This window comes from Bufo gargarizans, chromosome 1, assembly GCF_014858855.1.
Source record: "Bufo gargarizans isolate SCDJY-AF-19 chromosome 1, ASM1485885v1, whole genome shotgun sequence".
In the NCBI taxonomy this organism is placed as follows: Eukaryota; Metazoa; Chordata; class Amphibia; order Anura; family Bufonidae; genus Bufo; species Bufo gargarizans.
In genome coordinates, this window is record NC_058080.1 from 309,869,735 (window position 1) to 309,886,748 (window position 17,014).

The window sequence follows — 17,014 nt, forward strand, 5'->3', positions numbered from 1 at the left end:
TCCTCCAGAACGCGAGAAGGGAAAAAACGTTCCGGCGGACTGGACGTGAATTCTATCTTGTAACCCAACGTTACAATTTCTAGAGCCTAGGCGTCCTTAACATGAGCCCTCCAAACCTGCTGATAAGAGAGCAGGCGGGCCCCACACGAGGGGTGGGGGCGTCCCTTCATGCGGGAGACTGCTTGGGAGCAGCAGGGGGGGGGGCGACTGTGCCCTCGGGCGCCAGGAAGGCTGGGGCTTGAAGGAGGGCTTCTTGCGGGAGTCTTGTGACCCCCCCCCTGCGGAGGAAGCAGACGACGTCCTGCTAGAAGAGAAGCCGCAAAAGGACTGGTACCGGGAACCGGAAGAGCTGGTCCGAAAAGGGCGCTTGGACCTAGGTTGGGGAAGATGAGTGCTCTTGCCCCCTGTAGCGGCAGAGATGAACTCGTCCAGTTGAGCCCCAAAAAGTCTGGAACCCTCAAAAGGGAGGTTAGCAAGGGAATGCTTGGAAGAAGCGTCGGCATCCCACACCTTCAACCAGACCTCTCTGCGCTGAATGACCGAGAGGGCTTAAATGCGGGCAAAGAGGGAGCCAATGTCCATGGAAGCCTCGCAAAGGAACTTGGAAGCCTGAGACATCTGGAGAACCAAATCCAGTGTGTCAGCAGACGCATCTTGTTCCGCCAGGTCTTGGTGGTGGCGCTGCAACCACACCGAGAGGGCTCTGGCCCCCCATGCCAAGGCAAAGTCAGGTTGCAGGGACGTGCCCGTCAGTGAGAAAATGGATTTGGAAAGAGAATCTAGGCGCCTGTCCACAGAGTCCTGCAGACATGAGCCAACTAGGATGGGGAGGGCCGTGTTTTTGGCTAACCTGGCCACCGGGGGATCCACCTTAGGGGGAGAAGACCACTTCTCCACACGGTCAGCCGGAAAAGGATAAAGCGTATCCATGCGTTTGGTGGCAGAAAACTTTTGATTAGGACGGTCCCAGGCCCTGGATATGACCGCGGAAAATTCCTCATGGACAGGAAACGCGGCAGCCTCCGGCTTTTTGGGGGAAAAAGGGCGAACTCCCGTCTAGTGGAAGGAGGAGAATCCCCTTGGAGATTAAAGGTGTCACGGACAGCCTCTACTAAGTTATCCACCATGGTGGAGAGCTTAGGCGGAGGGTCCCGCTCTATGACCTCGTCCGAGCGGGACAATTCCCCTTCAGACTTGCGCTCCCTGTGGGGGGGGGGGGGGACAGGGAGTCGTCCGAACGTGCTTCTAGACGAGGGGGGGGAAGCAGAGTCATCCGAGGAGGGATGCTGCCGCTCACGCTGCCTCTTAGCAGTCAGGCGTCCTCTGCGTGAACCACTGAGGGGAGATGGAGTGGTTGGCGCCACAGGATTGGAAACTGCCACACGCTCCATAAAGGACATGGCTGCCTTGGCGACTAGGGCCAAATCAGCGGCGCACTGGACATGGTAGATGCCCAAGCGGGAACAGCAGACTCCGCAGGGACAGGGGGAGAAGGGTGATGGCAGGGCAGGAGGCACAGATACCAGTGACAGAAAGTGGAAGAAGACACCCCATACAGGACCCCATTGGGGTCTGAGAAGAGGTCTTCGCAGACTTAGGCTTAGGCATGATGGCAACCACAAAAAAAGGATCTACCAGCTGCAGCTGAAAAGTCCTACCAGCCAAGCAACGGCACAGAAAACAACACCAGAGAGGAGCAGGGAGCAGCCACAGGTGTGAGGAGCTTAGCAGCAAGTGGAGGAAGGAGCCGGAGCAAAACTCTAAGGCTCCGCCCCCAGGACGCGTCATAGAAGTGTGAAAAGAGCGCGTGCTCCGCTCCCTGCGCTATATGAAAAAATGCCCCCCGTTGCCGAACGCGGCGCAGCGGGGGTTAATGAAGGTACAACACCCTCCTGAAGTGGTGTCGGAGGCCCCCGAATTAAGCGGGAGGCCTGCCGCTGCGGAATGGTAGAAGCAGCGCCGGCCAGGCGCCGCAAACAGTCGTGCCGCATAGAAAAAACCTCCATGGGAGTCGAGAGGGCTGAGAGTCCCAGCAGGGAAGATACCACTCAGTATAGTGCCTCCAGATGCCCAGCACCTCCAGACAGAAATAACACCCAATTCCCCAGTTCACCCAGGCGGCCCATAGGTATCAGGCAGGGAGGGGGGGGGGGGGAGGGAGCAGAGAGGGATAAGCATACTTATCTGCTCCTGCAGTCTTCTCCCTCTGTTCAGGACAAGCTGGGCTCACCTCTTCAGACATCTGACTCACCTGAGTACAGTGCTCTGGATGGAGGGCAGCAGCAGGTGACCCAGGGGCTGGTAGGATGCCGGAGCTAACAGGTCGAGCCCGGATCCACTTGTCTTCTTGGGGGAAAATGGAGGCAGCGTCCCCAAGACGGTGGCGGGCACTCCACGGGGGACCAGGAACGCGTTATCCCGTCCTGTGTCCCCATCTAGAAAGAAAATAACAAACCGGAGTAGAATCAATACAAGTGTTATCCGCCTTCACCGGACACTAAGCAAAGACTGAGTTCCTCCTGGTGGAGCCTGGGGATATAGCCCAAGGAGGAGGAGCTCTCTTTTGTATTTGCATAGTGTCCCTCTTACTAATACCTCTAAGCTATACCCATGGTCTGTGCCCCCCAATGGAATGTACGAGAAAATCTTTCTCGCTTTTCATTGGGGGACACAGAGACCGTGGGTATAGCCATGTCCTCTAGGAGGCGTTAACACTAGTAAAAGCTGTTAGCTGGCAGCTATACCCCCTCTAGCCTGGAGAGAGAGCCTCGGTTTAAGAGAAGCAGTAGGAGAAGCAAGAAAACCAACAAAAAACGTGTAACAGAAACAATGCCAAGAACCAAACCAGTTTCTAACCAGCAACAGCCACAACTGTGGCCGAACAACAATACTGGGTGGGTGCTGTGTCCCCCAATGAAGAGCGAGAAAGAGATTTTACTGGTAAGTTTTATAAAAATCTTGTTTTCCCGCCCATATTCATTGGGGGACACAGAGACCGTGGGACGTCCGAAAGCAGTCCGCAGGGAGGGAAAACCACAGACCCATGGAGCAAGCGCCCCTGCAGGTAACTAAGAACTGCCGCCTGCAAGACCAAGGGGTCCAAAGGCGGCGCCCGCCGATGCACAAGTATGCATCTGGCAAAATTTTGTGAATGCGTGTAAGAACGACAGTAGCCACCCTGCACAACTGCGCAGCCGAATTTTGAATCCTCCAAGCCCAAGAGCGCCCACAGCTCTGGTGGAGTGATCCGTGACACCTAAGGGCAGAACCCTGCCCCAGGTGCAGTACGCTTAAGCAAATGCAGATGTGCAATTGCCACCCTGGAGGCAGCCAATGCCTTGCGAGGACCCTCCAGGATGACAAAAAAGGAGAGTCCGTACACCGGAAGGAACTGGAGGCTGGCAATAAATAGTCAGAGCCCTGACAACGTCCAAATGACCTAACTCCCTTCCCCTAGGGTGTGAAGGGGAGGGACACAGTGATGGAAGGACACTTTCTTCATTGAAATGGAAATCAGAGACCACCGTCGGAGAAAGAAATGAACGGGCCGGGGAACCGCTTATCCCTGTTAGAACCAGGAGGTTCTCTGCAAGAGAGTGCCCCAACCCGGACACCCATCTGATGGATGTGATAGCCACAAGAAAAAAACACCTTCCAGGACAGGAGTCGGAGTGACATCTCCCGCAAGGGTTTAAGGGGAGAATTCCGGAGCGCTGAAAGGACTAAGGTCAGATCCCAAGACGGTAAAAGGAGGACGGTATGGAGAAACTGCCGGATCCACCCCTGCTAAAGGGAAACGCTCCACGGAAACGGTAAGTGGTCCACCAATGTCCCCCGAGCCGAAGAGGCTTGTGAGGAGACTGAGAAGCTGGCTGATAAACTACCGAGAAAAGAGCACCTGAATGAGACATGTCCAACCGCAAGCCAAGGAAACAACAAATTGGATAGGTAAAAGTAGAGACGATATGAGAATCACCGGCGGTGGAGTTCCGTCAACCACCGTGTATTGACGGAGGAGCAACACTGCTCGACCAGACCAAGATTAGAGAAAAAAAAAATCCTGCCTCGAGGAGGAAGAATAGAACCATCAACAGTCGTGACAGCACACTTGCTCAGCCTGGCGTGGCGAGTCTCGTAGCCTAGCCACGGAACGTGCAGTAAAAAGGCATGACTACATCGGACTGACATGGCAGTCACTAGTCAAGTCTTGAGAGAGGTAGTTGTAGATACGGGTAGTACACCCAGGACCAACGGGTAGGAGTTGGAAAAAACATCACAGGCAGCACAACAGTCGGTCCGGAAAAGGACTCGGAAGAAAAAACCACAGAACCAATACCCTGCATCAACATAGATGAGAGGAAGTAGTAACGTAGAGCTACCGAGGTTTGCGGAGTGGCCGTTAACCCTGAGTCAGAGAAGAAAGAGAAAAAAACTGAAGGAAAAAGTGGCAGGGCGAAGCCCATTCCCCATCTGAGACTGGCACTACACAGAAGTAGCCACCGGATGATATACTCCGCCCAAGGAGGCTGCCATGCAGCGTACTCCACCGAATTTAGCGTTAGAAGAATTAGTCAACTGACGAAGGAGCCAGAGTATGTAATGGCTACTCCAGGACCCCCATACGGTAGGAGCCGCAGTGTGCCCCGTCGGCACAAACTGAGGGGCAGACTAGAGGAATCCGGTAGAGGCCATGGTACAATACTGCCCCAGGAAAGGAGAGCTAACCGAAAATACTCCACCTGGGAAGCGCGTTGGACAGGAACAACCGCCAAGCCAGTGTCAGGGTAGAACCACTACCTGAGGGATTGCCCCACTGCAGCGTCTGCGAACGGTAGTACCAGCATAAAAACCTGCATCAGCGGAGGAGAACACGCTGCAATACTAAACCAGAGTGCCAGCACAACCACTTCCCACATCACAAATGGTGGATAGGGAATATACAGTCAGTGTAACACTCGACTTGCTGGAACGTAATCACAATACTATGTGCCATGGTGTACGCACTACATATTGTTGAAGACACATATTGGAACAGTGGAGGACCATGGATATAGGGGACGCAAGAGAGAGGTTGTCATATTCATGACCCAAACGGACAAGGACACAACGTGGAAACAGCCACAGTATCCACTGGCGACACCGAAATACCATTAAAAGAAGAGTATAGGGCACCAGTGTGTATAGTTACTCGCTACGCTCCACTTGTACAAGAAGCTAAGGCATCTATAGGCGTGGCGTAGTTGAACTGCAACATCCAAGATGTGTACTCATTCCCAACGGTAGTGGATCACTTGTAGAAGGGGCAATGTTGCAATTATCCCGACGATGAAAATGGGGTAATGCTTGCGGCAAGCACTGCACTCAGTGGTAGTGCAAGTACTCCACCATGAAGGGTGGCAATGCAGCAAGTACTGTCCCCAGTGGGAATGCAGTTCTGCCACCTACCAAAAGAGGGAACGCCTACTGCCGGCACTGAAACAGTTCTAGTGCGGTTAGACCCCAATGGAGGGAGGTAATATCCAAGGGAGTACTGCATCCAGTAGTAGTGCAAATACTCTGCCTAAGGAAAGAGGTAATGTCTACCTCAGACGCCATCTTGGAAGATCACACCGGAATCACGGCAGAGACCAAACCATTGATTCCCCCCTTCGGACCAAACCTCTCCAGGGAGAGGAGGGTGCGTCTGAGTGTGACCCTAGGGAGGAAAGGTGGGGGTGTGGAGGTGACCGAGAAGGAATATATCCTGCTCTGGCCCGTTGTGTGCAGTCTTAACTCTCAGAATCTTGTCCATGGCAGTCGCAGGCTTGCTGGTGGGAGTTATCAACCAAACTACCCGGGGGTGGAATGGGAACTTCTAGACGTTCACTCACCGGATTGCGCAGGCGGTGCTTTATCAACCAAACGACCCCGGAGGGAGATTGGGAAGTCCGGAGATCCACCATTGGAGTGCGCGGGCAGTGCATATCAACCAAACGACCCCAGAGGGAGATTGGGAAGTCCGGAGATCCACCATTAGAGTGCGCAGGCGGTGCTTATTCAAGGAAATTACCCTGGAGAGTGATTGGGAAAATCCAGAGGGTTAACCCCTTCCGGAGTGGCGCTAATGTGCCCGCTCCCGAAAGAGTGGAATCTGGTGGCTGTGGAATTGGAGCGGTCTGGGGCTGAGAGGACAGCGCTCTCACCTGACCCCAGCTCCCAGACCGCAAGGGAATTACTGGTTCCTGCACAGGGCCTCCCCCAGTGCCCGCGATAGCCAGCACCTGCTAGGCCTAGGGAGTGCATAGGCGGGGAGTGAGAGGGAATCCTGGTGCTCCATAATAAGGCTGGTGCCTGTTTCCTGGTGCCCAAATCCTAGAACAATTGGCACCAAGAGGGAGGGAGGGATACTTACCTAGTCCCGTGTACTCACCTCTCTCATCCTCTTCACTTCACCCTTCCTAAGTGGACCCTCAAGGTCACCTTCTCCAGCAGGGTCACCTTCTCAGCAGCTGGCACCGGAGTGGCAGGAGTCTGGTATGGCGGGAGGGCCTTCTCTTTGGCAGACCTAGGTGACCCCTTGGCTGGCGAGATGCAGGGGAGCGAGGCTGGTCCACCTTGTCTTCTGTGGGGGAGGCAGCAGCAGTGCGGGTGACCGGTACTGGCGCAACTCGACCCCGGGAGAACAAGGAGGCGAGGCGTCCACTGTTTTCCCATCTGAAAAAGAAGGAAAAAAATAAACTAAAATAAAAAAACTGAAGCTCTCTCTCCAGGCTGGAGGGGGTATAGCTGCCAGGGGAGGAGCTAACAGCTTTTACTAGTGTCAACGCCTCCTAGAGGACATAGCTATACCCACGGTCTCTGTGTCCCCCAATGAATATGGGCGAGAAATATATTTTTCATCAGACCTCAGATCAGACTCCTAAATCAGATCCCCAATCCTAATCGGACCTACAATAAGATCCCCAAACCTCAAAAGACCTCCAAATTAGAACCCCAATGCTTGGATCAGGCAACACAAATCAGACTCCCAGTGTCAGACCCTCAGTGCTCAGATCCCCCCCCCCCCCATGCTCAGATCTCCCCCTGGGTCTAGCGCCACCCTGGGTCTTTCTTGCACACGGTTCCTGTTCTGGTGAGCCCCTGTCTCCTGCTGCTCTGGTCTGCAGTATATTTCCATCTTTATTCTTTGTCTGCATACCCGTTTTTTCACCCACTGAGGGGACATGCGCTGACAGATATCTCACCTGGTACTTTATTGCTTCAGTATTTTGTACATGGGTTAGACTATCTATTCAGCATTGATTCCCATGTCATACACATACATTGTACCACATACATTGTACCACATACATTGTACCATGCTCTTTTGATCCGTGTGTTTTTCCTCCCAGGGTGGCGTTCTTTTTTGTCCTCCGCTCCCATTTCATCATGTTTATGGCATTATATTTTTTTTTTTTTTTTTACTTCCATTCAAGTCATTTTTTAACCATGTTTCAATAAAGTGCCCCCCATGCTCAAATCTGAACCATCATGCTCAGATTTTCCCACTCATACTCAGATCAGACCCCCATGCTCAGTTCTATAATTTAGAAAAAAATATCTTCCCTCTCCTGATCAGGCACTGGGCTCCTGCTCGGTCGGGCACCTGCTACTCTGCAGGTCTGACATGCTCTCTACTGTGACCTGATGAGCACAACGTCAGGTCATAGTGCGTGTCTCCACATACTACGTTCTCACACTGTGTGCATCAGGACATAGTGAAGAGTGAGCTGGAGCTGCAAAGTAGTAACAGTGCCTGATCAGGAAAAGAGATCTGAGCATGGGGTGGAGAGTGAGGTGGCCTGACTGCTTCCAGGCACCACAGCTGGAGCCTCACTTGAAGAAGCAAAGAGCCACATGTGGCTCAAGAGCCACAGGCTGGCCACCCCTGATCTATAATGATAATCTGTAATTTTCCCTTGGGAAGACCACACTTGGTAAAGTATTGGAGGGTGGTGCTGGGCTAAGAGAAAGCTTGTATTCTTCTTCTTCTTTCTAATGGCAAAGCAATTTCTCTGTGCCTGGAAGCAACCTTGACTTTTCTGAGAAGAGAGGTAAGAATCATTATCAATGAAAAGAAAAGCTTACGGCCTTGACATGTGGAGCCCTTACTAAATTACAGAAAATCTGGGACTGTACACTCTCTCTTCTGGCAGAGCAGACCCCCCCCCCCTCCCTCCCCCAATCACTCCAACTTGTAACTCATCTGTATGGCCACACACCTGGTTTCTGCCTCCATTCCCAGGAAACACCTATAAGCATCTCACATTAACCCCACACAATCCAATTTTGAAGTTTTGTGTGGCTAAAAAAAAAGGTTACTTTCAGTCTTAATTTTATGCCACTCCCACATGCCACAGATTGGAGCTAGGTGCTTGAAAATTAGATCATCTGCAGACCTTTTGCGACATCTACTACTTTCTGTATTTGCTGAATTTTACAGCATGTCCCTCTTGGCGTTGCAATGTTAATGTTTATGTCTGAAGGATGTATTTTGTTTCCAAACTCATCTACTATAATGCTGAAACATACAAAGTAAGAATGAGGAGTGATGCTTCATGAGCATCTTGTAAGGGACAGAATGCTGTGGAGTGTTGGCGAATATTCCCAGGGTACACACGAATTAGGACCGGAGAGGAAATTGTACCTGGGTGCATGAAAAGGTATGTTAAAAGCTCAGTTTATTGTAATATGGCATGTATAATCTCTTTTGTTTTTATCCATTATATACTGTGGATTTAACTTTTATGTAACAGTGCTCCTGTTCTGTTGGGACTATAGAGGTTTAAAAAGGACCTGTCACCACTCCTGTGCCATTTTACTATTCTTCCTGCTAGAAGTTTATGTTTAAAGATACAGATGGGAGTTACTGGCTGCGGGGGTGTTCCTGTCCAGTCTGACACTGGCAGCACTGATTTGATAGTGTTAGACAGTGCAGGACACTCCCCCAGCTGGTAAAAACCATCTGTACCGATATCCATAAACTTCTAGCAAGAATAGTAAAAAAACAAAAACAAAAACAAAACAGATGCTCCAGATGCAAGTAGCTACTAAAACAGAGATGTCAGGAGAGGTGGTTGGGATTTGGAGTTTGTTTTTCCTTTCTATGTATAATCGAAAAAAATATTAGATAAAAAAAAAAAAAAAAAAAAGAATAAAAGCGTAATAAATGCATTTAAAAAATTCACTTCCTACCTCATCAAACATTATCGGGTCTTCATGCTCTTCTTGCACAATCATGTTAAGTTCATCTATAGTCAACCCTTGCTTCGAGTGTAATGGTTGATGTAAAGTATCTTTAGGTACAGTAACCATGCCCTCAGTACGCTTGCTGCTTTTCCTCTGAGCATGGCAGTCTTCCATGCTTGCTGAATTGGTCTCATCCTGCGACAAATGTTCACCTTCTGTGCCATTTTCCTGTTCTTTGGAAGACACTAGAATGTTTCTTAAATCTTCCAGGCCCGAAGAAAGCTTATCGAGAATATGTACAGCTCTGTAAAATAAAATAAGCAGAAATACAAGTCTGCCTGCTCTAGAAATGTTTTAATCAAATAAACTGGTGCTGTTTCCCCCTGACAGAGGGCTGCATTGGGCCACGTCATGCAGTCATATCACTGTGTCATCATGGATAATGTACCAGAGAACGACAGCAGGCCATTGGTTAAAACGGAACAATTTAAAGATCTATTCTTTTAAAATTTCATGGCCATACAGATTTTGTATATCCTGGAAATTACCAGTTATTTGGATTTTTCTTAAAAACAAATTTGTCATGGAGGCTTGTTTTCCTGTGACACTACACTTCAACTTCTTTCTACAAGGAGCAGACACTTCAGCGTCACCACAGATCAGATATTATTACCTTTCTGCTTCTCTAGAGTCCTCAAAATTACCAGGGACCTGATCCACCAGAACTAGGAGCTCCTGTGACAGACTGTTCAACTTGTTTTTCACTTCACATGATCCAGAACTCAATCCTATGAAACAAATAGCCCACGTCAACTGAAATATATAATACATCATCGTAGTATAAATAATACAACATTGTAGTATAAAATATACCTGTGGGGATAGATAAAACAAGTTTCTCCTTTTCATCCAAGCTCTCCAACTTTTGGTAAATCAGAAGTCCAGCCTGCAAAATACAGTATGAAGACTAAATGATCAGATCTACTTTTGGAGATGCACTAGATGATAATCATTCTTCTTCTGCAGTTTACAGTGATCCCTCTTTCAGCACAGTAAAAACTCCAATTTGGAGACCCTGACAATATTAAAAGAAATAATGTATAACTAATAAAAACTATTTGAAGTCACCTCATAAAGGGGTCAGGGTAGCTCAGGGTTAATATTGTTATATATTAGGGACAGACATACTGCTTGTGCAGCCAGGTCAGCCACACATAGGCCCAGATGAAGGGGGAACAATCAAGGAGCTTAAGACTAATGACTAAAGGCTAATCTGGGGGATGAAGGAGACAGAATCTGCAGGAGGAGGTATAAAATGACAAGGTAAATTGAAACTCTGGTTAAATGTATCGGTATGGGTTCTGGTTGGGTCACAGCTTGCAGCCTTAAATAGGACCTTTCACCAAAAAATAATAATATATTTAACTAAAAGACATAGCGTTACTTACATGCCCCCGGTATTGCTTAATCATGAATTCATTTTTCTTTCTGTGCCCCTGTTTGTCCGCGCTGCCCCCCAGAATATTTCCCGCCTTTTATGCTAATAAGCCATTCGGCTCAACTGGCGGGCGTTTCAATCAGCGCACTCCGCTCTTAGCCAGGGAGAAGATGTTCCAGTTCTCGCGAGATTCTCCGGCTCCGGATAGATGAAATCGCTCCAGTTCTCGAGAATCTCGCGAGAACTGGAACGTTTTCTCCCTGGCTAAGAGCGGAGCGCGCTGATTGGATGCGCTCCGTGCCAGGGAGAAGAATGATGGCACGCCCAGGAGAACTTTTAACGCCAGCCCAGTTGAGCCAAGCTCATTAGCATACAAGGCGGGAAATATTCCGGGGGGCAGCGCGGACAAACGGGGGCACAGAAAGAAAAATGAATTAATGATGAAGCAATACCGGGGGCATGTAAGTAACGCTATGTCTTTAGTTTAATTTTTATTTTTTTGGTGAAAGGTCCACTTTAACCCCGCTAGCTGAAACCCCCTTAATGACCAGGCCACTTTTTACACTTCTGCACTACACTACTTTCACCGTTTATTGCTCAGTCATGCAACTTACCACCCAAATGAATTTTACCTCCTTTTCTTCTCACTAATAGAGCTTTCATTTGGTGGTATTTCATTGCTGCTGACATTTTTTCTTTTTTTGTTATTAATCGAAATGTAACGATTTTTTTGCCAAAAAAATGACATTTTTCACTTTCAGCTGTAAAATTTTGCAAAAAAAACGACATCCATATATACATTTTTTCGCTAAATTTATTGTTCTACATGTCTTTGATAAAAAAAAAAAATGTTTGGGCAAAAAAAATGAAAAATGGTTTGGGTAAAAGTTATAGCGTTTACAAACTATGGTACAAAAATGTGAATTTCCGCTTTTTGAAGCAGCTCTGACTTTCTGAGCACCTGTCATGTTTGCTGAGGTTCTACAATGCCCAGACAGTAGAAAAACCCCACAAATGACCCCATTTCGGAAAGTAGACACCCTAAGGTATTCACTGATGGGCATAGTGAGTTCATAGAACTTTTTCTTTTTTGTCACAAGTTAGCGGAAAATGATGATTTTTTTTTTTTTTCTTACAAAGTCTCATATTCCACTAACTTGCGACAAAAAATAAAAAATTCTAGTAACTCGCCATGCCCCTCACGGAATACCTTGGGGTGTCTTCTTTCCAAAATGGGGTCACTTGTGGCGTAGTTATACTGCCCTGGCAATTTAGGGGCCCATATGTGCGAGAAGTAGTTTGCAATCAAAATCTGTAAAAACGAGATTTTTGTATAACTTACCAGTAAAATCTCTTTCTCGCTATTCCTTGGGGGACACAGGAAACCTTGGGTATAGCTCATCTCCATAGGAGGCGTGACACTAAGTAAAAGACTGTTAAGCCCCTCCTCCAGCAGCTATACCCTCAGCCTGGAGAGAGAGACTTCCAGTTATGTGCCCAAGTAGTGAAAGACAAAAGGCAAGGAGTAACCAAAGCAACACCAACAAGTCAAAAACACCCGTCAGGGCAACCAAAACAATGGGTGGGTGCTGTGTCCCCCAAGGAATAGCGAGAAAGAGATTTTACTGGTAAGTTATACAAAAATCTCGTTTTCTCGCCCAATTCCTTGGGGGACACAGGAAACCTTGGGACGTTCAAAAGCAGTCCACAAATAGGGAGGGACCACAATCCAAGGCGAATGAAAGCACCATAGGCATTAAGGCACCGCCGCCTGCAAGACCAGGTGGCCCAAAGCAGCATCCGCCGATGCATAAGTGTTCACCCTGTAGAACTTGGTGAACGTGTGCAAAGAAGACCAGGTGGCCGCCTTGCACAACTGTTCAGCCGAAGCACGATTACGCTGAGCCCAGGAAGCCCCGACCGCTCTGGTAGAATGAGCGGTAACACCAAAGGGCGGTTCCCTGCCCCTAGCACGGTAAGCCTCAATGATGGCCATCTTGAGGAAGCGGGCAACAACCACCTTAGACGCCGCCAGCCCCCTGCGCGGACCCTCCGGAACCACAAACAGAGAATCCGAGCGTCGAAAGGGTCTGGTCACATCCAGGTAGATCCTCAGAGCCCGAACAACATCCAGACGGTGAAGATCCCGTTCCCGAGGATGAGACGGGGACGGGCACAGAGAAGGAAGGACAATATCTTCATTCAGGTGAAAGGCGGACACCACCTTCGGAAGAAAATCTGGAACTGGGCGAAGAACCACCTTGTCCTGGAGAAAAACCAAGAAGGGCTCCACGCAAGAAAGTGCCGCCAACTCAGACACACGCCGAAGAGACGTGATGGCGACGAGGAAGAAAACTTTGCAAGACAACAAGCGAGGGGAAACCCTGCGCAGAGGCTCGAAAGGGGAAGATTGGAGAGCCGTCAGTACAACGTTAAGATCCCAAGAAGGAACGGAAGGGCGATACGGGGGAGCACAGTGAGCAACCCCCTGAAGAAAGGTCTTAACTGGACCGAGCGGAGCCAGAGGGCGCTGAAAAAGGACCGAAAGTGCCGAGATCTGACCCTTCAGGGTACTGAGACCCAAGCCCAGATCCAGACCAGACTGCAAAAAGGATAAAATCGTGGGGAGAGAAAAACGAAGAGGAGGAATCCCCAAGGACTCGCAGAAAGTTAAATAGGCCCGCCAGGTGCGGTAATAAATCCTGGACGATGCCGGTTTACGCGCACGAATCATGGTACGGACCACGTCAGCAGAAAACCCCCGCCGCGTCAGGACCGCGGTTTCAATAGCCACGCCGCTAAACGTAGCGACCTTAAATGTTGGTGGAAGATCGGCCCCTGAGAGAGGAGGTCTTCTCTGAGAGGCAGAGGCAAGGGAGCGTCTGCCAGGAGCAACATAAGGTCGGCGTACCAAGGACGACGAGGCCAGTCCGGGGCTACCAGGATCGCTGGCGTGCCCTCCGCCGCGGTCTTCCGAAGGACCCGTGGAAGAAGAGGCAGGGGCGGAAACACGTAGAGGAGCGAAAACTCCGTCCAGGGGAGGACGAGCGCGTCCGCGCCGTAAGCGTCCGGATCCCTGGCCATGTAGGTGGGAAGTTTGTGGTTGAATCTGGAGGCCATGAGATCCACGTCCGGACGACCCCAACGGAGACAAAGAGACTCAAAGACGTCGGGGTGCAGAGACCACTCGCACGGGTCGATCGTCGTCCGGCTGAGGAAATCCGCCGCCCAATTGTCCACCCCTGGGATGTAAATGGCCGAAAGGGCAGGAACATGAACTTCCGCCCAGCGAAGGATTAGAGACACCTCCCTCATCGCCGCCGCGCTGCGAGTGCCCCCCTGATGATTTATGTACGCCACAGCCGTGGCATTGTCCGATTGGACCCGAACTGGGCGACCCCGAAGCAGCGAAGTCCAATGCCGGAGCGAGAGGAGGATGGCCCTCAGCTCCAGAACGTTGATCGGCAGTTGTGCCTTGGACGGACCGAGGAGGAAACACCCCCCCCCCCCAACCTCGCAGACTGGCATCGGTGGTAATCACCAACCAAGTTTTCCGCAGGAAGGACTTCCCCTGGAGAGGGGTCCGCAGCCACCAGAGGAGAGAGGAGCGAACCTGGGGGGAAAGGGGAAAATGCCGATCCAGACTCTCCTGGGACTTGTCCCAGGCGGACAGAATGGCCGTCTGAAAGGTGCGGGAGTGATACTGCGCGTAAGGAATCGCTTCGAAGCAGGACACCATCTGTCCCAAGACCCGCATGCTGAACCGGAAGGAAGGGTGGCGGTGGGACAGAAGGCTCCGAACCGACCGATGAAGGAGCTGGCGCTTCTCCGCCGGAAGCCGAACCTCCGCTTCATCTGTATCCAGCAGTATCCCCAGAAAGACCAATTGCCTGGATGGAACAAGAGAGGATTTGGGGAGGTTGATAATCCAACCGTACCGGCGTAAGGTTTGTAGCGAGAGATCCACACAGGTGGAAGTCAGCGACAGAGAAGGTGCCTTGATTAGGAGATCGTCCAGATATGGAAGTAGAAAAACTCCCCTGGAACGAAGTAAGGCGAGGACAGGGGCAAGGACCTTCGTGAAAACACGAGGGGCCGTCGCCAGCCCGAAGGGGAGGGCAACGAACTGGTAGTGGTCGGACCCTACTGCAAAGCGCAGAAAGCACTGATGACACCGCGCGATTGGAATATGAAGGTAGGCGTCCTGGATGTCGATAGAGGCCAGGAACTCCCCCTTTTCCAGAGAGGCCACAACCGACCTGAGAGACTCCATCCGGAATCGCTGAAGACGAAGGAAACGGTTCAACCGTTTTAGATCCAGAATGGGACGAACCGAACCTTTCTTTTTGGGGACCACAAAAAGGTTTGAATAGAACCCCTTGAATCTGTCTCCCATAGGAACCGGGGCGATGACCCCTTTGTCCAGAAGGGTGTGAACGGCAGTAAAGAAATCGGCCGCCCCTCGGGGATCCTGGGGAACCCGGGAGTGAAAGAACCGAACTGGGGGAGTGACGCAAACTCGAGTTTGTACCCGGAAGACACAACCTCGAGGGCCCAGGCGTCGGAGACGTGCGCCTGCCAGAAGTCCCTGAACAGGAGGAGACGTCCCCCCACCCGGGTGGGTGGGGGCGCACCTTCAGGCGGGGGTCTGCTTGGTCGCGGGAGGGCGAGCAGGTTGTGACTTGCGCCAGGAGGGCTGGGTCCGAAAAAAAGGTTTTTTACGCCTGTCCTGGACAGGGTTAGTGGGTGGACCTGAAGTGGTGCGAGGTGCGGGAGCCCTACGAGAAGACCTGAAGCGGAAAAAGGTGGGTTGTGGCGCTCCTAGTCCTGGATTGGGGAAGATGTGTACTCTTCCCCCCCGTGGCTTCGGAGATGATTTCATCCAAGCGGGTCCCGAACAATCGAGAACCAGTAAAAGGAAGGCTAGTAGGAGACCGCTTAGACGCGGCGTCCGCCGACCAAACCTTTAACCAAAGCTCCCTCCTCGCCGAAACGGCCAGGGCAGATGAACGGGCAATGAGAGCCCCCGCATCCAGGGATGCTTCACAGACAAATTTGCCGGCCTGAACGATAAGTTGAGCTAGAGCACGGAGGTCTTGAATAGGGACGTCGGATTCAAGCTCCAGATCCAGCTGAGACGCCCACTCTGAAACCGCTTTTCCAGCCCAAGCGGAGGCAAAGACCGGCCTAAGAGCGGAACCGGAGGCTGCAAAGATACCCTTTGTAAGGGCCTCTATACGGCGATCCTCAGTGGATTGTAAGGAAGAACCATCTGCAACGGGAATAGCCGTGCTCTTGGACAAACGGGCCACAGGGGGGTCGACCTTAGGAGGTGACGCCCAGCTTGTAATGCAATCCGCCGGGAACGGATAACAGACATCCAACTTTTTTGGCGGGGTAAAACGTGCATCAGGACGGGCCCAGGCCTTAGAAACCACTGACGAAAAGTCAGCATGGAGGGGAAAAACCGCAGACGCCTGTTTTTGGCGAAAAAAGGAAACACTGTTTTTTTTCAGGATCAGGAGGATCATCGTGAATCTTAAAGGTATCACGGATATTGTTAATAAGATGGCCCACGGCAGAAGCCAGCTTTGAAGGCAGTGCCGAGTCCATATCCCAATCGGAATCGACTAGCTCTCCTTCAGAGGACAAATCCTGTAATGAGGAAGGACCCGACTGAGAGCGCACCCTTGGGGGGGATACCGAAGCATCCGAGGATGACAGGTGATCCGCCCTCGGCCGCTTCTGGGGTTGATGGGCTCTGGAGGTGTCGCCTGCAGAGAGAGACTCAGACGGGTCGGCTAAGACAGCGGACCCGGAGGGCCCAGCAGGGGAATCATCCGGCTGCGGTAATGGCAACACATCTGCAAGTCGGCCCACAACGCTAGTGAGACTAACCACAGCCTGGGAAAGGGATCTAGCCCAGTCAGGGGGATCCAAGAGGCCAGGGGGTGACACAACAGATGGCGGACCCTGCAATGGGTCTTTGCAAGCCGAGCAATGCGGGTCAGACTGCCCTTGAGGAAGGGGCGCCTTACACGCGGTGCAGGTATGATACCAAGGTCCCACAGGGGTCAAACATGTTGGTTGAAGCAATATAAAAATGGCGTCCAGGCCAGAGGGCTGCAGTGTTAGAGAGGGTCAACAGTCCTACCAGGTCACAGTGGGAGCAGACGGCAGCGGCAACAGCAGAAGAAACGGCAGCGGCAACCTGAGACAATGATCTGTCCTGCAGTGAGACCGATCACAGCAGCAAGCAGGCACGAGAAGAGGCGGGGCTAGTGAGGAGCGGGAAGAAAAGGACGTCCGCCCCTTGACTGAATCCCAGCGGCACAGGAAAAGCGGCAACGAAAAACTCCGCCCCCCGCT

General features: G+C 51.2%; 1 protein-coding gene across 1 annotated transcript in view; it reads right to left on the reverse strand.

Moving 5' to 3' along the window:
* The window catches only part of WRN (WRN RecQ like helicase), a 187,958-nt gene that overhangs the window by 146,219 nt on the left and 24,725 nt on the right, over nucleotides 1-17,014 (reverse strand). Inside the window, 6 exon segments of the mRNA XM_044278366.1 lie at nucleotides 2,252-2,435; nucleotides 4,337-4,405; nucleotides 8,876-9,005; nucleotides 9,214-9,511; nucleotides 9,881-9,995; nucleotides 10,081-10,153. Of these exon segments, the coding sequence (XP_044134301.1) occupies nucleotides 2,252-2,435; nucleotides 4,337-4,405; nucleotides 8,876-9,005; nucleotides 9,214-9,511; nucleotides 9,881-9,995; nucleotides 10,081-10,153 (869 nt within the window).